Source organism: Macaca fascicularis, chromosome 14, assembly GCF_037993035.2.
Source record: "Macaca fascicularis isolate 582-1 chromosome 14, T2T-MFA8v1.1".
Taxonomy (NCBI): Eukaryota; Metazoa; Chordata; class Mammalia; order Primates; family Cercopithecidae; genus Macaca; species Macaca fascicularis.
In genome coordinates, this window is record NC_088388.1 from 123043028 (window position 1) to 123066347 (window position 23320).

The 23320-nt window shown below is 40.0% G+C and overlaps 1 protein-coding gene and 1 pseudogene across 1 annotated transcript; one reads left to right on the forward strand and one right to left on the reverse strand.

Annotated features, from left to right (window-relative positions):
• Positions 1 to 1277: 1277 nt before the first annotated feature.
• Positions 1278 to 12855, forward strand: LOC102121025 (olfactory receptor 8A1-like; annotated as a pseudogene).
• Positions 12856 to 17436: 4581 nt separating this feature from the next.
• On the reverse strand, positions 17437 to 22391 carry LOC102117516 (olfactory receptor 8B12-like). The gene has a single exon (XM_045370687.2). The coding sequence runs from the start codon at positions 22388 to 22390 to the stop codon at positions 21536 to 21538; it is 855 nt and encodes a 284-aa protein (XP_045226622.2). The 5' UTR covers position 22391; the 3' UTR covers positions 17437 to 21535.
• Positions 22392 to 23320: the final 929 nt, after the last annotated feature.

A 23320-nucleotide genomic window follows, 5' to 3' on the forward strand; every position in this document is an offset into this window, starting at 1 on the left:
TCCATAAAAGTTAAAACTGAGATTCAAGGGCTAGTCATTTAAACATAAATACCAGTCTCTATCAACCATGCCACACTACCAGTACCTGAATTTGGGATTGTTGAGCCATATTTTTTGTACCCTGGCAGGCATTTGAGGATTGCCCAGATGAAAAGAGAGAATTAATTTCTGAAGTAAGTTACATCAGCAGACTCAACTAATGAAATAGGTTGATTTTCACCTCTTACACTATTTGCCCAAAAGTTCTCAACATGACTACACAGTAGAATCACCTGAAGCTCTTTTTAAATCCTGATTCTCAGGCCATACTACAAACCTATTAAATCAGAAATTTTGAGATGCACCTTGCCAGCAGTAATGTTTAAAGTTCCTCAGGTGGTACCAATGGGCAACTAAGGTTGAGAGTCACTGTTGTAGGTGGTAAAAGCTTCAGGTCTTGGCCCTTTCTCCTCTCACATTCTTAGTTTCTGAAATCAAGAAGACTCTGGTTGGGTAAACTGAAAGGAGAACGAAGGGTCGGGCCCAGTGACTCACGCCTGCAATCCCAGCACTTTGGGAGGCCAAGGTGGGCAGATTACGAGGTCAAGAGATCGAGACCATCCTGGCCAACATGGTGAAACCCCGTCTCTACTAAAAATACAAAAATTAGCTAGGCACGGAGGCGCGCACCTGTAATCCCAGCTACTCCGGAGCCTGAGGCAGGAGAATCACTTGAACCCAGAAGGTGGAGGTTGCAGTGAGCCGAGATCACGCCACTGTACTCCAGTCTGGTGACAGAATGAAAGTCCATCTGTCAGAGAAGAAGAAGGAGAGGGAGAGGGAGAGGGAGAGGGAGAGGGAGAGGCAGAGGCAGAGGCAGAGGCAGAGGCAGAAGCAGAAGCAGAAGAAGCAGAAGAAGCAGAAGAAGAAGAAGAAGAAGAAGAAGAAGAGAGATAGAAAGAAGAAAGAAAGAAAGAAAGAAAGGAAGAAAGGAAGAAAGAGAAAGAAAGAAAGAAAGAAAGAAAGAAAGAAAGAAAGAAAGAAAGAAAGAAAGAAAGAAAGAAAGAAAGAAAGGAAGGAGAAGGAGAGGAAGAGGAAGAGGAAGGAAGGAAGGAAGGAAGGAAGGAAGGAAGGAAGGAAGGAAGGAAGGAAGGAAGGAAGGAAGGAAGGAAGGAAGGAAGGGGAATGAGTCCAGGACTGCTCAAGCAAGGGCAGATGTTCCTGCCTGGCTTCATCAGGCAAATGCACGTATGACCTTTCACAGGGCTCTTCTTTTCCATTCCTACAAACATCCCACCCAGAGGAGAATGACTATCAAAAGTCATTCTACAGTGACAGAGTTCATTCTCAGGGGATTAACAAAGCAGCCAGACCTCCAGCTCTTTCACTTCCTTCTCTTCCTCGATATCCATTATGGTCACCATGGTGGGGAACCTGGGCATGATCATTCTTATTTGTCTGAACTCTCAGCTTCACACTCCCATGTACTACTTCCTCAGCAATCTGTCATTCTTGGATCTCTGCTACTCCTCCATTACTAACCCTAAGATGCTGGTGAACTTTGTGTCAAAGAAAAACATCATCTTTCATGCAGGGTACATGTCATAGTTCTACTTTTTCCTGGTTTTTGTCATTGCTGTTACATGCTGACGGTGAAGGCCTGTGACTACTATGTTGCCATCTGCTGCCCTTTGCTTTGCAACATCATCATTTCTCATGCTACCTGCTCCCTGCTGGTGGCTGTGGTCTACACCATGGGACTCATTGTCTCCACAATAGAGACTGGCCTTATATTAAAACTGCCCTATTGTGAACTCCTCACCAGTCACAACTTCTGTGACATCCTCCCTCTCATGAAGCTCTCCTGATCTAGTACCTATGATGTTGAGATGGCAGTCTTCTTTTTTGCTAGATTCAACCTCAGAATCATGATCTTAACAGTTCTTTTTTCTTACACCTTCATTCTCTCCAGCATCCTCCACATCAGCACCACTGAGGGCAGGTCCAAAGTCTTTAGCGCCTGCAGCTTCCGCCTGCAGCTATGGGGATGTTCCATGGATAGACTGCATTCATGTACTTAAAACCCTCCACAACCGGTTCCCTGGCCCAGGAGAATGTGGCCTCTGTGTTCTATACCACGGTAATCTCCATGCTGAATCCCCTAATGTACAGCCTGAGAAACAAGGAGGTAAAAGCTGTCGTGCAGAAAACACTAAGGAGTAAGTTTTGTTGCAGATGTAATTATTTATCTTGAGTTGCCAATCAACCCAGTATGATGTCAATATAGGAAAGAAGCTCTCTGGAGATTTACAAAACCATAAATGGCTTTCCTTCCAATTTTCTAGTGGTCATACTTCTAGCAGTCTTCTCAGATGCATTCCAGCTGTTCCTAAGAGTGCCCTCCAACATTGTCCCACCTGTATCTCCAGGTGAGAATCGTTCTCATCTTAGAACCCATGTGTGTGTACTGCTGTGATACAGCCCTCATCTCCCACTGCTTCCTGTAAATTGTGGTAGAAGGAGACTTTCACAAGAAGTGCCGAAGAATTCTTCCCTTCCTATATTCAGAAAGCATACTCCTGGGAGTCCAGAAGCAAATTACTTTTTCTCAGTCCTCTCTCTTCCCTGGTTCTGACCAAATGTTGCTTAGATATACTGACCCCACCCACCCCAGTCCTTCACCATAATGAGTCCTTCCTCTTCCTTCTTTCCCTTCCGTATTTCCCTGTCTCCTATCGTCAGTTATCTCATTTCCACTCAGTATCTTCTAGTATTTCTGTATCTCAGTATCTTTAGTATCTCATTTCTACTCAGTCTCTTCAAAAACTTCCTTGAGTGATGTTAAATAAAATTGTATCCCCATATGGAAAAAAGTAAATAAGATCATTGATTCTTGAATATCAAGCTAGATCACTTACTAAAATGTCTGTTTGACTTTAACCTGAAACTCTTTAGTCAAATGTCCTGTGATCCTGTGATATTTCAACAGATAAAAGGCAAGACATTTTACAACTTTATAAGGTAACAGTTTTGCATAAATTGGTAAGTCATTATAATTTGTATAGCTCAATAGAAGAGTTAACTCTAAAAGGAGTATGGTTGTACTGCTCTGTAGGACGTTAACCATTCACATATCTAACAAGTAATCTTATTTCAGCATGATTTTTCTAACTACGTGCAAGTATGTGTTTGATTTTGTAGACGCATATATAAAATCTTGTAGGTATGCCCCCATATCTTAAATGCTCTTAGAACTAGCTCCTTTGTCTTCCTGGTGGCTGCCTCATTAATAAATGAAATGTAATTTTGACATGTTCTAATAATGAATAAATATTTAAGAGCTGAGCTTTTTAAAATTCATAGTAATAATATGAATGGTTAACATGTATTGGATGCTTAATTCAAGCCAGATGTTACTGTTTATATGCTTTATCTCATTTAATTCTTAATGAAATAGATTCTGTTATTAACTAATTTTACAAACAAGGAAACTAAAATTTACAGAGATTGGTAATTTTCTGGCATTTACAGAAGTGATAGCCCCAGGAAGCAATCCAAATCGTCTTACTCTAGTTACCAAATTCTTAGCCAATTGGTAATCCGTTTCCTCTGAGCTTGTTGGTTTTGCCATAAACATGTACTTCAAATTTCAATAGCTCCTTAAAAATAACTTCAGATCTTTTTCTTCCACTGTCTGCCCACAACTTCCTCCCTTTAGAGATAGCTTCTTCCGTATAATCAGGGCGGGAATACACTTCACTGCAAAATCTTGCGTCTTGCATAAATAATTGTCTTCCTGCCCTCGAGGATGTATTTCTACATACTGCTGCCTACCCTATCACCCTGACCCACTAAGTCCAAAACCTACAGGTCGACACTGGTGTGGCCCACATTTAAAGCAAGAGTTCACCCTTGTATTGTACTATATATTTTAAAATCAATTCATGCCATGTCTTAATCAATCTTCACAATCCTGAAAGAGTATTGTTTTTCTATTTTACATAAAGGAAGCTGGGGCATATGTAACTTCTTTAACTCAAGTAGAGATCTTTTGCCTTTAAATTTCAAAGTTCATCATCTTTTCAATATTCTACCAGGCCAAGCTTCTCCTAACTTTTCCAGAAGACTTATGGGTATAAAAGAAAATTCTAACAATGATATTGAAACACTTTGGAAAAAGATTGGGGTCACAGAAATAAAGTTTGTGCTAAATGCAAGGCAGTTTGGAGGAATTAATCAGGGCCCAGAGCTAAACATCCCTGGGACAAAGAGTTCCATGAAGAGAAGCAATCCTAGCTGAGTCTTGTGTCTCCAATTTCACCCCCAAAAAACAAAATGAAGGCCTTCAATGCATTTTTTAAAAACTCAAACCAAATTCCGCACCCATTCCAATTAAATGTGTGGCCTGGCCCCAAAGCACTCCCCTTCCCCACCACCTCCCACACCTCAGTAATGAGAGGGCAACATAAAACCACAGGGCTCCACTTATTCAGGGCCAGCACAGGGAGAGCATCCTGGCACCAGTCCCTGGTGAAGCCAGCGTCTGCATCCTCATCCAGCGACCTACTGAAGAGCAAACGTCCCTATCATTATCAGTGTTCTGGCCCACAGCCTGGAAAGATACTGTAGTCCCTTCTTATCCCCATGGCTTTGCTTTCAGTTGCCCACGGTCAACCATGGTCAGAAAATAGGTGAGTCCAGCACAGTAAGATAATTTGAGAGAGAGAGACATTCACATGGCTTTTATTAAAGCATATTGTTATAATTGTTCTATTTTATTAGTTGTTGTTATTGTTAGTCTCTTGCTGTGCCTTATTTACAAATTAAACTTTATTATAGATATGTATGTATAGAAAAAAACTATTCATAGTTTCAGGCATGAAGTCTGGGAAGGTATCCCCTGCTGATAAGGGAGGACTGCTGTATTTGGAGAATTGTCTTGTGCTCTTAACACTGATCTTCCCGAGACTGGAATTGCAAACATCCTCTCCCCAGAGCCAGCTGCCTGAAGCTGTTACATCCTCATTCTGCCTATCCTGGGCTTGCAACCCACTGGCTCTGCACCCTGCACACTCAGCAATATCACGTTCCTTACACATGCAATTGCAGAGCACACACTCTCAGGTGCCCTGCTGCCTCACCACACAGGCGCCACCTCCAGGGGCTGAGCCAGGAGTGGCCCCTGGATCTGACAGTCATGTTCATAGGAGCAGGCTTCCCCTTGTTGCTGATGCCCTGATGTCCCTAGTGGGCCACTTTTGAATTATCACCCACGGTTCAAAAAATCTGTGTCTGAAGCATGTATTTTGGAGACCAAAAAAGAAGGGACCAAACAAACTGTGAGAAAGTTAACATGAATTATTTACGTCTCCATAATATTCAATGAAAGACCTAGAAATAAGCTATTTTATCTTCAGGTTTGTTTCTTATTATCTTGAAAAATAACATTTTAAATCATATGGATCTTGGAATTTGGGCCACAATAATCCTTTCAGGGCTCAGAGCTTCAAAAGTTCTTAAACGAGGCATTATTCTCTCGAGTGGCTTTCTGTTCCCCACCTCCAAAGCGCTAATTACACATGACTGGTGCCCAACACTGCCTGGCACACAGTATGTGCTGGATAAATGTTGCTTCTGTTTCTGCTTTACTTTACTTTCCATCTCCTTATAAACCCATCCAAACCATTATTACATGTATAATTTGGAGTTCTCAACTACATCCACTACAAAATCTTACTACAGAGAAAGTGGCAGAGCACAGATGATTCTCAGAGCAGTGAAACTACTCTGTATGATACACTAATGGTGGATACATGTCATCATACGTTTGTCCAAACCCTTAGAACGTACTATAGGCAGTGAGCCCTGTTGTAAATTACAGATGCTGGGTGGTAATGTGGTGTCAGTGCAGCTTCATCAATTTCGTGACAAATGTACCACTCTGCTGGGGAATGATGATAGTGGGGGAGGCTGTGCATGTGTTGGGGTAGGGGGTATGTGGGAACTCTCTGTACTTCCCTCTCAATTTAGCTGTGACTTAAAACTGCTCTGAAAAAGAACAAACTCTTAAAAAAGAGAGAGAATGTGGAACAACAGCGAGCTGGGAGACCTGGCCCTCTTTTTTCTTGTGATGTGATTTGCATACTAAATTATCCATGGAGGGAGCCCCAATCTCATGTTATCTGTTTTTTCACCACAAAATGAGGAATGCTTCAGCTCCTGTAGTTTCTCCTTGTGGGAAATGGTAATGGGAAACCAATCCCAAAGGCTTTCTTCCTGCTCCTTCTCCTTTCCTTCAAGACCACCTCCAGCCTGCATCTAGGCTCAAAATCCAGGCCATAAATCCTCTAAAAGATGTCACCTATCCCAGGTTAGATATCAACATCAAAATTATAAGAGCCTGATGCCAAAATGCAGGTTAGCTGATGCCACCCACGGCTGGCCTGTCTGGTTCAGTAGCTGTGTGGAAGGAGAAGAACTCCCAGAGCAGAATCCAGAGTCAGTGCATTTGACTGGCCTGGGGCGGATGGCAGAGTGCTGTTCCATTCCTTCCATGGCTCAGCAGGGCCCCGCCAGAAAACCTGGGCACAGGAAGTGGCAGACAGTGCCTGCCAGATGCAAAAGTTTCTAAAGAAGTGAAGCGTGGTCTCCAGAAAATTCCTTATTGGTTGTGTTGCAGCTGTCATTCTCCATTCCTGCAGAGCACTGATGGAAAAGAGTGTTCCTGTTCCAGAGCTTCCTATCAAGAGTTCTTTCCCAGTAACTTCAGCAACAGGCAGGCTGCCTTCATGGTCATCCCAGGTAGGAACTTCCCAGTGACCACAAACATGATGAGACTGGTCGAGACAAGATAAGTTCTGGTCTCCCACATTAGATCAGCAGTCTCAAGATTCTCATGCCATTAGATAGACAGCAACAGAACATAACATTCTCTGCTTCATTTGAGTTTCTTTTATTCATCTTGTAATCTTTCTTCAAATGCTCAATGATCCCTAAATGTTTTCTCAAAACTAAGAATATCCTTAGTTTTCTCTAATTTCTCCTTCTGGGAAATGACTATAGACATTGATAGCCACTCAGTGGGCTTGGGTCATGCATGGAAACTGGAGGATGTCACTCATCGTGGTTCATATGGGCTATTTTTTGGAGGAACACCAATTTCAGCATCTCTAGGTCTTTCCTTATAGGCTGGTAAGTCTCCCCAGAAAGGATACCACAGTCTCCTAATTTATGGAGTAGAGATAAAGTGGCCTTAATAATGATGCCAGCCATATTAAGAGAGTTCTGTGATTAACTCCAAGAGTTTCGCATAATCCCTGTCTTTTGAGCTCAGTCCTCTTACCCTCAACTGTACCTTGTATCCAGAGTCCAGGGGCCCTCTGATTCAAACTCCCTAAAGAGTAAATTTTAAGACTTCTGCCAGGCTTGGGAAGGGCAGAAAAATTGCAAAACTGTTTCTATGAGAAGGGAGGAAAAAGAAAAAAGAAAAAACATGTGATAATATTTCCACAACTTTTCTGGAATGTTAGCTGTAAGTAGCAAGTTACTGAAAGTCTCTAAGCATGAGTTACTCTGTCTGTTAAATGGGAAAAGAGAACTTACCTGTCACTGGTATGTAACTCAAGAAGTGGCTCCCTTTTATGTTCTTACCTATTATATAGTACTTCAAAAATAAATTTTACTAAATTTCAATTTCAAATATAAAACTTCATTTTCCTTTAGAAAGGAAGGAAATCAACTGAAAAGAAGTGTCTGACACTAAGAAAAGTGCTTTCCATAAATTACATACATTCATGTAACAGCCATATGAGACTGGCATTATTCCTATTTTACAAGGACCTAAACTGAGTTTAATATGGTAAAATAATTAGCTCCAATACATCTGGTTAGTAAGAGAGCAGAGCTACAAACTCCTGCCTACTATATCTGAGAAAAGTATGCTATTATCAGTATGCCAGGCTGAAATATAACCAAACTTGTAACAGATTAAAAATTATAACTGATTAGTAGGTTGTGGTTATAATATGGTGGGATCCAGGCAATAATTAGTTCTCTTGTTCTCAGATAAATTAAGATGATACAGCAATATCATTCAGTGCAAAAGTATAGGTTTTAAGGCCAGTCCAAGCTGCTTCAAACTCTAACTCCCTCATTTACTGTGAGAACAATGGTGAACCCTGCTAGGTAGTAGGATTTCTTATGCAAAGTCAAAGGCATTGGCGGTGTCTGTGTCCCAAGGGAGACATAGACTCTCAAACAAAAGCCAACACTGAGAAAGATAGCCCTGCATAGATTGAAGAGGGAAAAGTGAGCCTCCCTCTGTACCTGGACTTTGAGACAGACATATTCAAGTGAGACTTTAAATCTTGATTCCACATGATGGAAGCAGCCACCATAGAACACATGGCCCAGCCTCAGCCACTTGGGTGCTTCCACCCTGGACCATGTCTCTGAAGAAATGTAGAGTTCATAATGGAGAAGGCAGAGGCAACATGTTCCAGCAACAGCTCTGGAGTGTGGTGAGATTTGGGGGTGGGGCTGCTGCCAGCAGTGCTCAGCTCCTGTGGAGGTGGTGTTGGTGGTGCCCGTCAGCATCCTGACAGTTTCTGTGGTGTGACTTGGCTGTGTTTCCAGCTGCCTTCTCCTGAATCCTGCCTGTTCTCAAACCTAGCTCTTTCCAATAGCCCATTTCCTTCCAATAAACTCCCATCTTGTGCAACTTAACCAGCATCATATACAGTTGTTTGCACCTAAGAACCCTGACTGGTTACAGTGGAAGCTGGCCTGGCACAGGGCTGAGGAAGGGGTGGGAGGATGCCAGTGTCCAGGCTGTGCAGCAGCTCTCTCATGCCCCAGTGGTTTCCCTTAAACCCCACATGTCATCGCCTTAGCGACGGGGTGACAGACCGTCCTTTTGCTTCCCACACACAAAAAAACAACTGTGCTCTCTTTGGATGTATTTAAACCTTCCAGGATGCTTTTGATAGAGTTTGAGGAAAAAAATGGATTAAAAGATCAAATTCTGAAGACGGCCATTCTTCATCTGCTTACACCTAAAATTCTTTGTGGGGTTCTTAAGCCCTTTATCATTGTAAGATATGCACACATACATTCCTGCACTCTAGAGTGTATGTAATGCAGGAATACATGTAGGAACAAAAAAGGGAAAATGCAGGAATCTCAAGTGTCCAAATCAATGTCTATCCAGCTCAAGATACAGAATATTTCCAACACATCAGAAGATTCCTTCATCCCCTTCCCAGTCTTTTCTATCTTCTATCACATACAATTACTTTTCCCTGTCCTTGAACTTTATATAAATGGAGCCATTTAATACATAGTTTTTCATGCCTGGCTCCTTATGTCCGTGAGCATCATCCATGTTGCGTGATGCAGTAGATCATTCCTTCTTATTGCTGCACCTACACTAAGTGTAAATATGTGATTTATTTATCCATCTGCTGTTGATAACAATGGGTATTTCTTAAAAGAGTAAGTCTTTTATCGAAGCATAAGGGAAAACAGCTAATGCATGTTTGGTTTAATACCTATGTAATGGATTAATAGCTGCAGCAAACCACCCAGACACACATTTACCTATGTAAAAAACCTGCACATCCTGCACACTTACCCCCGAACTTAAAAATAAAATAAAATAAAAAGAGTAAGTCAAACTTTGATGCTTTCATGATGATAGAATAAACATAAGCAAGAGTTCATTTGCTACACAGAGGTAATATGTTGAATATATATATATATCTGCTGAACATTTTCTGGACAGTTTTGTAAAATACTAGCCATCAGTTAATCCACTAAATTTGTTATTGCTTATTAAATCTAATGATGTAGTTATTAATTTAATGTTTAATTAAAATGAATATAGTTGGCATTTAGATTTTAAATGGTCTATGTTATGACAAAGATCTATTTTTCATTGGCTATGTTTTACAGATTAATGGCTATTGAGGTGCCTTATGTAATCAATACAGGGATTAGTTTATTGTCCATTTTATAAAATTGGAGATCTGATTTTAATTATAAAATAATTATTGCTTATTGTGTATGATATATCTTTTTGCTTTTTTGACAGATCATTGATATATTTTTATTTGACACTAAATTTCCCCTCAGACACCATGTCTCATCATAGCATTGTTACTATAGAAATATACAGTCTGGTTTATGTTATGCTGGGAACATATTGCTATGAGTCCTGAATGATGAGTAGAAGCTGACCAGTAGAGGAGAGGGCAGACCTTTCCAGGCAGAGGAATGACCAGAGTCCCAAACCCTACATGTTTGGGGAAAAGGAAGTGATATTAGGAGATGATCACTGCGTGTATAGGGAGGTCGATAGAATATTTGGGGGAGAGGAATGGTAACGGGGACAATCAGTCCCCATTCAGCACTCTGAGGGTAGAACTAATGGAGAAATATGATACAGCAGTCAGAAGGAGATCAAAAGAGGAGATTTAATGTGGATAAAAGTTGATTGGAAGGCAGAGCTTGGATCTGCAACTAATAGAATTCTCTAACACCTTCTAACGCCACAGAGTAATTTTACAAACCCGGCTATGATCACTTCCCTACAAATTGGGCAAGAGCACATCACATGCTCAGTTTGGTCTCCCAGTCCAGCAGTCTGGAGCATAACAACCCCTTTAGAAAGAGTGAGGAAGGAAATGTGAGCAAGAAAGAATTATTTTCATTCTATGTTCCCCTAGGGCATGCAAAGATAGGTTTCCAGTCAAAGAGGAATGGAATCAACTGCTTTAAACCAAAGATCAGCCCCTTCTCAGGATTTATTTGCACGGAGTCATATTTCCTCTATGGACCAACATAGAAACATGAATCTCACATACATGCATAGCCACAGGTAAAAACTTGTTCCCAACATTCTATAAATATAACTCAAATCTCCTTGTGTTTGAGTGCAAAATATTTAATTTTTTAAAGCCCCAAAGAAGTAAACAGAAAGTTTAAAAACATAGCTTCCCCTCAATCCATTTATTTTCCTCTACTAGTCAGTGATATGAACTGCTATCTGGGAGTTCAGGATATTTGGGTATAATTTTTCTAGATAGCTTAACAAAATGTTTATCAAATCAAAAACACTTCAGCGACATCCTACCCTATTTGGGATGTCTCTGGGAACTATATCACAAGCCTTCTTGCCCTGTAGATAACTTTGAGAAAGAGAAACACTCCTCTGAAGCAATTCACCAGCACTTCCAACTTAGGATGAGATTCCTGAATTCAGATTATGGACAAGAAACTCTACTCCACCATTCTTTCCATAAGCAAGCAGAGAAGAGAGATGTGTAACTGCTGATCATAATTTTCATCTTTCCTTTGTGCCTCTATCCTACAGCCTGGTAAAGTAGGTGAGTGTACCCACACTGGCCAGACAAGAGTTTGGAAATGGATCTTTTGGTTCCACAGCTCAGCTTTCTGGTGCAGAATCTACAGAACAGAATAAACCCATATGGTTTACAGTGTTGTCAGTGGGATGTAGGAAAATCACAGGGTTAGTGCAGGGCTAGTAAAGGAGGCACCATTACAACGTGTAGGCTGAAGTGGACAAGGAGAGAGCTGTGTGGGAGGGCCACTTGGCATGAATGTGACTCCTAGTGGATGGATATGGTCCATAGCACTCCCACAGGAAGAGGATGGAGGAATAAATATCCTGCGTTGCTCTTTTCTTTCCCTGCATTGTTCACTAAGACAAAGAGCAAGAAAGTCTGTTAATGCAGTTCAGATCAGCCAGACTCCCAGGGGACAGTGCAGGATGGATAAGTGCAGAGACTGCGTCTGAATGTCAGACAGAGGGCAATCAGCATAGTCAGAAACACAAGCCTACAAATGAGGCCCAAATGGATAGGACAAGTAAAGTGATAAAATGTAGGCCACCCAACTATCTCAGGCATATGGAACAGGAGGCCAGGAGCAGCATGAAGACATCCAAGTCCTCCAGGAGGGTGGGATCTGTTGAAAACTGCTAGTTTTCATCAGAAATGGAACAGGGCCAGGGTAAGTGGGACAGAGTCAGTGGTTGTAGCTCTAAATGTCTGGGAAGAGCAAAGATGGAGGAAGCAAGGATATCACTAACAGCAAAACGGGCCTCTTTTCCATGCTAAGGAGAAATAATTGATTCCAATGGGCAAAACCAAACCCTTACTCAACAAATAGAAACTAAAAATATAGATAAGTATACCAAACAAAGGAAAAGCTCAAGGGACAAAAAATTCAAATGCAATGCCATTTGGATTTGGGGAGGTGAGTTTCACTAACATCACAGCAGCAACCTAAAAACATCTGTCAGTTGGGAGCCATACCACATCCTTTCAGCATTCCTCCTATGTTCCCTCATCAGATTTTTTTTTTTTTTTTTTTTTTTTTTTTTGAGATGGAGTCTCACTCTCTCACCCAGGCTGGAATGCAATGGTGCAATCTCAGCTCACTGCAACCTCCACCCCCAAGGTTCAAGCAATTCTCCTGCCTCAGCCTCCCCAGTAGCTGAGATTATAGGCATACGCTACCATGCTCAGCTAATTTTTGTTGTATTTTTTAGTAGAAACAGGGTTTCGCCTTGTTGGCCAGGGTGGTCTTGAACTCCTGACCTCAAGTGATTCGCCCACCTCACCCTCCCAAAGTGCTGAGATTACAGGCGTGAGCCACTGTGTCTGGCCTCTTATGAGATTTTTATGCACAACAGCTTCAAGTAAGTTTTTGCAAAATTCAAACAACTGTTCCTGCTTCTCTTTTCCAGAGAGCTTGCCTCGGGGTGCTAAAGTGTGGTTTACCTACACAGGAGATGCAAAATTACTTGGAAATTTGCACTTCGTTGGAGGCAACCCAGAAAGAATGACCAATTAGTGTGAAGGCATAAATACTCTAGCCCCACTACCACTGACAAGGACAACTCCAGCATGTGAGCTGAACTGAATTTAGAGCTTCTAAATCATACATAACTGCTAGATATGTATTCTTTTATATCTATGGTATATTTCTTAAAATTCAGACTTTGAGCAGGAGCAAAACCTAAAAACCCTTTAAGAGCCCAGAAAAGCAAGATGCCACCTACAAAAATAGAAGGAGGTAAGTGAAAAGTGAGAGCAAGTTCCCAGCACCCTAAAGAAAAATCTAGCTTGATTGATTGATTGCAGAATCCCTTTCCAACTCACTGGCTATGTTCCCCTCCTTTCCATACATGATCAAGTGGGATCCCCAGTTCCTCCACCAAAAGGAAAGAGATTTTGAATTAGGAATAAACCCTTTGGACAGTGTTTATATTACAATGTGTCATTTCTATATATATAGTTCTCCCAGCAAAGATGGGCTCAATTTTTCTAAATAAAAAGTTTGGCAGTCCCTATGAAGTCCAAACTTAAAGTGCTCTTTCAGGTTTTGCTACATAGAGATACCTGTTTTCTGAGGACCCTAATTGACTGCTAGATAAAGATTATGAAGATGAGAATTGACAAAAAAAAAAAAAAAACACTTAAGTAGAAAAAGAACATTTAAATGGAATCTCCACTTTTTATAAAGTGCTGCCCTAATAAGGCTAATTTCTGACTGTGTGCACACTTCCCCCTTATACCTGAGTAACTTTAGGAAATAATCCTTCTCATTCAGAGATAAAGAAGACAGACGGGTAGATGTAGAATGAACTCTCAAGAACAGAGAGCAACCACTGTGGAAAGTATGGGCCATTCACCTATATTTTGAGATGCTATCTATTCTCTTTGAATGTGTTTAAATTCATAGATTCAGGAAATCAAACATGGCCTTGCAAAAAAAAATAATTTTCTCAACCTCCTAGACTCTTCATTCTTTTACCAACTAAATAGTTATTAAGCATCCACCGCCAGTGTTTAGGTAACCATGCCCTCAATTAATATATATTCTTCATCTATGTATCTATACTTTCACCAATACCACATTGTCTTCAATAATATGGCTTCATCGTAAGTGTTGAAATCAAGTGGTATCAGTCTTCTGACTTTATTCTTCTTCTTCAGAATTGTGTTGGCTACTCTGAGTTTTCTCCCTTTCCATATAACTTTCTCAATCAGCTTGCTGATATAAATAAAATAACTTGCTGGGATTTTGATTGTGATTGCATTGAATATATAAATCAGTTGGAAGGAACTTAAATCTTAGCAATGTTGTGTCTTTCTATTCATGAACATGGAATAGCTCTTTATTTATGTAGATCTTTCATTTGTTTCATCAGAGTTTCGTAGTTTTCCTCATATAGATTTTGTACATATTTTGTTAGGTTTATTCCTAAACACTTCGAGTGTTAATGTGAATGGTTTTGTGTTTTTAATTTCAAATTCCACTTCTCCATTTGCTGGCATACATGAAAGCAATTAACTTTTTATATTTTTTTCTATTTTTATATTAACCTTGTCTCCTGAAACTCGTTGTAATTGCTTATCGGTTCCTTGGGGTTTTTTATGTTCATTCTTTGTGATTTTCAACAGACATTTATGTCAGCTGCAAACAAAGTTTTATTTCTTCCTTCCCAATCTGTATACCGTTTATATCATTTTCTTTTACTATTGCATTAGCCAGGACTTCCAATACCATGTTACATGGGAGTGGTAGAAGCAGCATCCTGTCTTTGTTCTGATTGTAGGAGGAAAGCACCTAGTTTCTCACCAATACCTATGATGCTATCAGTAGGGTTTTTTGTAGAGGTTCTTTATCAGATACAAAAATTCCCCTTTATTCATAGTTTTTCAGGAAGTTCTTTCATGAATGGGTGTGGGATTTTGTCAAGTGCTTTTTGTGCATCTATTGATAAGATCCTGTCTTTTTTTTTTTCTTCTTTAAACTTCTCTGGTCTTAAGGAAGCATTTTATATTGATTCTATCTTTTTCTCCTTTGTTAGCAGATCAATTATATTTAAAAAAATATTAGTGAGTACTCTAAAGTTTGCAGTGTGCATTTACAACTGATATAAGTCTGCTTTCAAATAACACCATATCACGGCCTAGGTAGTACAGGTACTTTATAACAGAGTATTCCCAATCCCTCCCTTCCATCCCTTATAACATTGCTGTCATTTATTTCACCTGTTCATAAGCTATGGTTACCCAATATGTTGGTGCTATTATCATTTTAGCAATCATTTCTCTGTTAGATTAATTAAGGTTAAGAAAAACAAAGGAATTTATTTAACTTTCACTCATTCCTCCTCTAATGACTTCCCTTTTTTTATGTAGATCTTAGTATATGATCTACATCTTCTTTCTGAAGAACTCCTTTCTTGCATGACAGCTGTACTGGCAACAAATTCTCTCTGCTTTTGTTTGTCCAAAAAAGTTTTCACCTAACTCTCCATTACTTTTGAAGGATAATTTCACCAGATACAAAACTCTAGATTGGTGAATTGTTGTTGTTGCTGTTGTTCTTCCAGCACTTTAAATATATTACTTCACTCTCTTCTTGCTTGCATGGCTTCTGAATAGAAGTCTAATGTAACTCTTATTCTTTTATAGATAAGATAAGTAAGATGGGTATTTTTCCTCTGGCTTCTTTCAATATTTTTTACATTGTCTGGTTTTCTGCCATTTGAATATGATATGGCTAGGTGTAGACATTTTAATATTTATCCTTCTCACTGTTCAGTGAGGTTCTTAGATCTAGAGTTTTGATGTCTGTCATTAATTTTAGAAAATTCTTAGCCATTATTATTTTAAATATTTCTTCCAGATTTCTTCTTTTTTTCTCTCTTCTAGTATTTTTATTATGCATATGTCATGCCTTTTATAATTGTCCCACAATTCTTGCGTATTCTGTTCCATTTTTTTTCATTCTATTTTCTCTTGACATTTCTGTTTGGGAAATGTCAGTTAACATATCTTTAGGACCACTGATTTCCTGTACCATACTCAGTCTACTTATGAGTCCATCAAAGGCATTTTTCATTTCTCTTGCAGTGGTTTTTGTTTTTTTAAGCATTTCCTTTTGATTCTTTCTTAGAGTTTCCATCTCTCTGCTTACATTGCTCATCTGTTCTTGCCAGATGTCTGCTATTTTTATTAAAGTCCTGAGTGTATTAATAATAGCTGTTTTAAATTCCCAGTCTGATAATTCCAACATCCTCCCCTATATCTTAGCATGGTTGCTTGTTTTGTCTGTTTACTGTTTGCAGTAGCTGTAGGTGTCTAAAGCTTCAACTTTCTCTAGTACCTTCTTGACTCCTCCTGTTGTCTCAGGATTTCCCTAGAAACTCTCTTAAATAGAGTCTGAGCCGTGCTCTAACCCCCTGTTTTTATAAAGGAGATTAATGGATGTGATAGTAAAGTGTGGGTGGGAGGCAAAACATTCTCTATTGCTATGATTATGTCTCGGCCTTTTAGTTGGCCTATTCCCTGGGGCTGTGACCTTCACAAGTGCCTCTCAGCTTTTCATACCCATTATGTGAGACAGAAAGACTAGAGGGAACAGGAGGGGACTGAAGTTGAGAATTTTACTTTCCCAATATTGCGTAGACTGAAGTATGGTTTTCTCTTCTTGTTGCCTAATAATGTCCTGTGCTCCCTCCTCTTTAAGTCATTTCCATTGGAAGATACAACCCTAAATCCCCTTTTACTAAATTTCAAAACAAAAAATGTCTCTAAATATATAAATATGTAGGTAGATAGATAGAAGGTACAGAGATATGCTTGTATATGCCTATTCTATTTCTGGGAATAGTTGCATCCAGGGGGAAGAACATAAGCATGGGAGAACTGACATGAAAGGAAACCTTATTTCTACTGTATACTTTTTTGTACTGTTTAATTTTTTACCATGACATGTATTCTCAGGAAAAATATATTCCTTCTTAAATGGAAGCTGTTAATCACCCACCCATAATCTTTTTTATTTTTTTATTTATTTTATTTTATTTTATTTTGAGACGAGTCTTGCTCTGTCACCCAGGCTGGAGTGCAGTGGCACGATCTCTGCTCACTGCAAGCTCTGCCTCCCGGTTCACACCATTCTCCTGCCCCAGCCGCCTGAGTAACTGGGACTACAAGTGCCCGCCACCACGCCTGGCTAATTTTTTTGTATTTTTAGTAGAGACAGGGTTTCACAGTGTTAGCCAGGATAGTCTCGATTTCCTGACTTTGTGATCCACCCTCCTCGGCCTCCCAAAGTTCTGGGATTACAGGGATGAGCCACTGTGCCGGCCCACCCACCCATAATCTAATTACTGCCTTCTGCAGAAGAAAACAAATGCTACAGCAAATGTCTTATTCAACAGTGAAAGCCTTAATGCCTTTATCCTAAGTTCAGAAACAAGACAGGGATATCCATTCTCAGCTCTATTCATTATTGTGTTGGAAGTCTTAGACAGGACAAGGAAAAACATTAAATAAAAGGTATAAAGACCATTAAGGAAGAATCAAACCTGTCTTTATTTGCAGATTACATGAGTATATGCAGAAAAAATAAAGTACAAATTTTTATTTTCTTTTTTGTCAAGTTTAGTTAACAATTCACAAAGTTGCTAGATACAAATTCAATTTACAAAAAACAACTGTGTTATTACATACTACTAATAAACAATAGAAAATTAAATTTTAAAAAGTTATTTAAAATAAAGTGAAAGGTAAGAAAGGTATGAAATTCCACTTCGAAACAAGGCAAGCATGTCTGTTTTTCTCATCACTATTCACCATTGTAATGGGAGAATACAGCACTTTGGCTGCAAATCAACTTCTCTCAAATTAGTCCCACTAAATTATTGTCACTTGATCTTCAAATACACACATACAAATATAGCCAATACAATTCAGGGAGGAGAGAAGGTCTGTCAATAAATGATGCTGATGCAACTTAACACCTTTATGAAAGCAGTAAAACTTACTACCGCATACCATAACATGATAACTGATTTAAAATTGATCTAAAATCTAAATATTAAAGGAAAAATCATGAAGCTTTCAAAGGAAAACCTGAGAATGAATTTGTGACTATGTAGTAGGAAAAAATTAAACAGAACAAAGCATGAACAGTAAAAGTAGACAAATGAACTTTATTAAAATTAAAATATCATTATCAAAGGACATAATTAGCGAGTGGTCATGGGGAAAGCCAGAGACTGAGTAAAGATAACTGCAATGTGTGTGTCTGAAAAAGCACTCATATCCAGAATATACTTTTTAAAAAACTCTAATCAATAAGAAAAAAGACTAACAACACTTTTTTTTTTTTTTTTTTTTTGAGGTGGAGTCTCGCTCTGTCGCCCAGGCTGGAGTGCAGGGGTGCGATCTTGTCTCACTGCAACCTCCGCCTCCCAGGTTCACGCCATTCTCCTGCCTCAGCCTCCCGAGTAGCTGGGACTACCGGCGCCCGCCACCACGCCTGGCTAATTTTTTTGTATTTTTAGTAGAGACAGGGTTTCACCGTGTTAGCCAGGAGGGTCTCAATCTCCTGACCTCTTGATCTGCCCACCTCAGCCTCCCAGAGTGCTGGGATTACAGGCATGAGCCACTGCACCCAGCCACAGCACTATTTTTAAGTGGCCAAATGATTTGAACAGGCATTTCACAAATGGTGATGTCCAAATAGCTAATGAACATATAAAAAGTGCCCAACAAGGCTGGGTGTGGTGGCTCACACCTGTAATCCCAACACTTTGGGAGGCCAGGATGAGAGGATCACTTGAGCCCAGGTATTTGAGAACAGCCTGGATAACCCAGTGAGCCCTCATCTCTACAAAAAGTAGAAAAAGTGGTCAGGTGTGGTGGCATGTACCTGTAGTTCTCCTTGCTCAGGAGGCTGAGACAGGAAGATAGCTTGAGCCCAGGAGTTCAAAGCTTCAGTGAGCCATGATCACACCACTGCACTCCAGCCTGGCAACAGAGCAAGACTTTGCCTCTTAAGAAAAGGTCAGGAGTTCGAGGCCAGCCTGGCCAACATAGTGAAACCCCGTCTCTACTAAAAATACAAAAATTAGCCAGGCGTGGTGGCAGGCTCCTGTTATCCCAGCTACTCGGGAGGCTAAGGCAGGAGAATTGCTTGAATCTGGAAGTTGGAGGTTGCAATGAGCCAAGATCACGCCACTGCACTCCAGCCTGGGCAATAGAGCAAGACTCCATCTAAAAAAAAAAAAATCACTGTTTATCAAGGGAATATTTAAAAGACTAAAGCAGTATTGTAATACACACCCAATGGAGTAATTAAAATGAAAAATACTGAAAATAAAGATGAAGAGTATCCTTTTCTGAAATTTGTTGATGGGAGTGCAAATCAGTCCAAATATTTTGGAAGACAATTTGATAGCATTTAGAAGCCTAAACATATGCCTACCTTGTGACCCATAAAATCTACATCTACGTATATACCCAAACAAAAGAAGTGTATATTTCCAGCAAAATACATGTTCAAGAATGTTTATAGGCTGGGCATGGTGGCTCATGCCTGTAATCCCAGCACTTTGGGAGGCCGAGGTGGGAGGATCACAAGGTCAGAGTTCGAGACCAGCCTGGGCAACATGGTGCAACCCTGTCTCTACTAAAAATACAAAAATTAGCTGGGTGTGGTGGCAGGTGCCTGTAATCCCATCTACTCAGGAGGCTGAGGCAGGAGAATCATTTGAACCCGGGAGGTGGAGGTTGCAGTGAGCCGAGATCGTGCCATTGCACTGCAGCCTGGACAACAGTGCGAGATTACATCTCAAAAAAAAAAATGTTTATAACAGCTTTATTAATAATATGTAGAAATTGAAAACAAGGCAAATGTCCATAAAGAAGATATTGGTAAGTAAATTGCTCTACATTCATACAATGAAATACTAAAATAAACAGCAATAACAAAGAAAATTGTTATGGATGAATCTCACATGATTCTCTATGTTAAGTGAAACACAAAAAAGTAAATGTACTATTTAACATTTATATGAAGTTCAAGCATGAGAAAAATGAAACTGTGATGATAAAGTAAGAATGTGGATATTTCCAGGAAGAGCATGGGGAGTAGTAATTGCTGGGAAAGGGCGGGCAGGAATACCCTAAAATGATAAAAATCTTCTATATTTTTGTCTGGGTGGAGGTATGTAATCATAGCCTTATAAATGTGAAAAAAAATTCATCGAGCAGTTAATGTTCGCGCACCTCAGTGTAAAATTTATATTTCAATTAAGAAGGAGTAGGGTGTTTTCACTGTACTGATTCTCCACCACTCCCACTGCACCGTCAATCCATGTGTCTTGAATTTAATAATCATTCCTCTCCTTCAGCATCAAAATGCAATCCTACCCTACACTTTCATTTCCTTAATCATATCCTAATTAAACTAAAAGATTCCAAATGAAAAAAGCTAAACATTAATCCAAACTTTCCCTTTTTCTAATAGAAGATAACTTTCCAAAGTTTGTAAATTAAACTATCTTCCAGACAGTTCACATGCCATGACTTCTGAAAGAATTGTTACCATTACTAATGTATTCAGATCAAAAAAATTATTCCTCTCATTCTTTATACAAAGTTGTACTTCCACTTACCCAATGCTGTGAATATATGACCTCTTCTAAGACCACCATCCCTTCCCTTTATGCCTTATTAAATATATAATGACAATTGCCTCCCCTAACAACTAGTTGGTTGCTGTGGTGCTAATGGCTCACTTATCCAGAGCTGTCTATTACTAATTTACATTATTCAGACCCTTGAGGTGGGGCTCCAAATTCTGCCTCCATTAATCTTCAGATAAAGAATGAAGCTTGTATCTAACAAACTTAACTCCCTCAAATCTGTTTATCTGCCCCTTAGAAGGCCTTCTATTGTTAAGTCTTGACTCAAGGTTCTATACCATCTCTGTGGGCACCATCCTTGATTCTATAAGAAACCTAACCTACTTCTCACTCACACAACCCAAAATTCTTTAAAAATTTCGCTTATCTTTTTGTCAAGACCACATCAACCACATTTTTCACTTCCAACACTCTTGCAAAAATGTTATTCCAAAACTTAACCCTTGAAGAGTTGCATGACATCGCTATGAATATAATTAGATTTCTTTAAATGCAAAAAAAAGAAAAAACAATTTAAAATGAAATCTGTCAGGGAAACGATGGAACAAGGAAATGTAGCTGAAGAAAAGCACAGCAGATTGTATTAAAATTCAAGAGCCCGGACTCCAGTTTCAGCTCTGGCACCAGGTACATGTGTGTCCTTTGGCAGCCTACAGCATATTTATGAGTGTGATGTATTACCTGAGGAGACTGAAGTAAATGATTTCATAAGCCTATTCAAGATTAAACCCTGTATAACAGTAGAAACTATTCTCATAAAATAACAGTTGGAATAGTTGGGGTGGATAAGCAGTGCAGGGAGTAAGTACACTTAAGAATAAAAGTTAAAATTTTTCTCTAAGTATGGGAGAGAAAGAACTGGCATTTGTTCCCTCCCTGAAACAAGAAAAGAAACCCCCTGAATAACAAAGGTTTGGATTCCCTTTCTCATTCATTTTTAAGAGACTAATTTTCTGCGAAAGTTCTCCTCAGGGCAACTTTGACATCTTTATTCCTCAGACTGTAGATTAATGGGTTAATCTACATGGGCATTACAGCAGTATAAAAAATGGAGGACACGTTCCCCTGGTCCAGGGGTAGACTAGAAGGTGGTTTGAGGTACATGAAAGCACCTGACCCAAAGAAAAGCGATACCACAATTATGTGGGAACTGCAGGTACTGAAGGCTTTAGACCTGCCCTCTGTGGAGCTAATGTGGAGAATGCTGAAAAGAATAATACCATAAGAGATAAAAATGGTGACAATTGGCACCCCAATGCCAATGGTCACAATAATAAAAACCACCAGCAAATTTATGTAAGTGCTGTTGCAAGAGAGCTCAAGGAGAGGAAGGAGGTCACACATGTAGTGATTGACAAGGTTGTCTCCACAAAAGGACATAAACGTTATGTTTCCCGTATGAGTCACAGCCCCAAAAACCCCCATCCCATAGACACCCAGCAAAAGGAGCAAACACATCTGGGGAGACATGGTGACCGTGTACAACAGTGGGTTACAGATGGCCACGTGGCGGTCATACGCCATCACCGATAGAATATAGGATTCAGAAAAGACAAAGAAACAGAAGAAAAAATACTGAGGCATACACCTTGCATAGGAAATGATGTTCTTCTTTGAGACAAAACTCATCCGCATTTTAGGGGTGAGGGTAGTGGAATGACTAAAATCTATGAAGGACAAGTTGAAGAGGAAAAAGTACATGGGAATATGCAGGTGAGAGTTGAGCCCTGTCAGGGTTATCAAACCCAGGTTCCCCACCACCGTGACCACGTAGTAACCTAGAAACAGGAGGAAGAGGGAGATCTGGAGTCCCGGCTGGTCGGTTAAGCCTGAGAGGATAAACTCTGTCACGGAGGAGGAGTTCTTGGCAGGCATTCTCCTCTAGGACTGTCTGTGAGAGAAAAAGAAGGAGTCACTCAGAAAGAGAGAAAGGCTACACACACTGGGAAGTTAATGGAAATTAAGGGAGTGGGAGGGAGAAGAAAAGAAACATTTACTGAGCACTAACTGTGGAATAGGTGCTGTTCTAAATGCTGTGTGGCATTACACTCATCCCCGTTCCACAGATGAGGACACCCAGCCTGGGCTACCTGCACAAAGTCCTAGGGCTACAGAGTTGCAGCAGCCGGAGAGCTCTGTGGTCTGGCTTCCCGGTCTGAGTTTTTTTTGGCGGGGGATGGGGAGCGGGGCAGGGATAAAGGTTTTATTTTCCACTGTATATTCTCAATGCTTACTTGGTTTTTAGTTTAGTTTTTTTTTTTTTTTAACACAAATTAACAATTTAAAACTTGTAATTAAATGATACTCAATTACAGAGGAAAACATCCACAGTGCTATAGAAAAAAAAACACCAATGGGCACAGGAAATATTATCAACATGACTCATCAGTAAATAAATGCAGATTGAAGGTAGGAACAATAATATGAGTTAGTGTGAGCTTCACAGGAACATCGAAATTACTCCTCTTACCTTCTAACAGTTGACACTGAGCCTTCAAGTGACAAGCCAGGGCTCTGACAGCTGAGAGTGGTCTCAGCTTTCTTTTAACCACTCTGTTGTGGCACCCAGTGGCTCAGACAGGCACTCACCCCCTTCAGCTTGGAGCCACGGTGCTGCTCTCTACTGCCTGTCGCCCATCTCTTTCACAGAAATCCAGTGGCCCTGCTGAAAAGAACGTGACAACTTGGAGCCCAGGCCCATCTGCTTCTGCTTCTCCACTTTGAGAATCTTTATTCTCTTTGAGAATCTTGGTTCTCTTGCAGAACTGAAGAAAACGATCTCTGATTGTGACTTTGTCCCAAGGC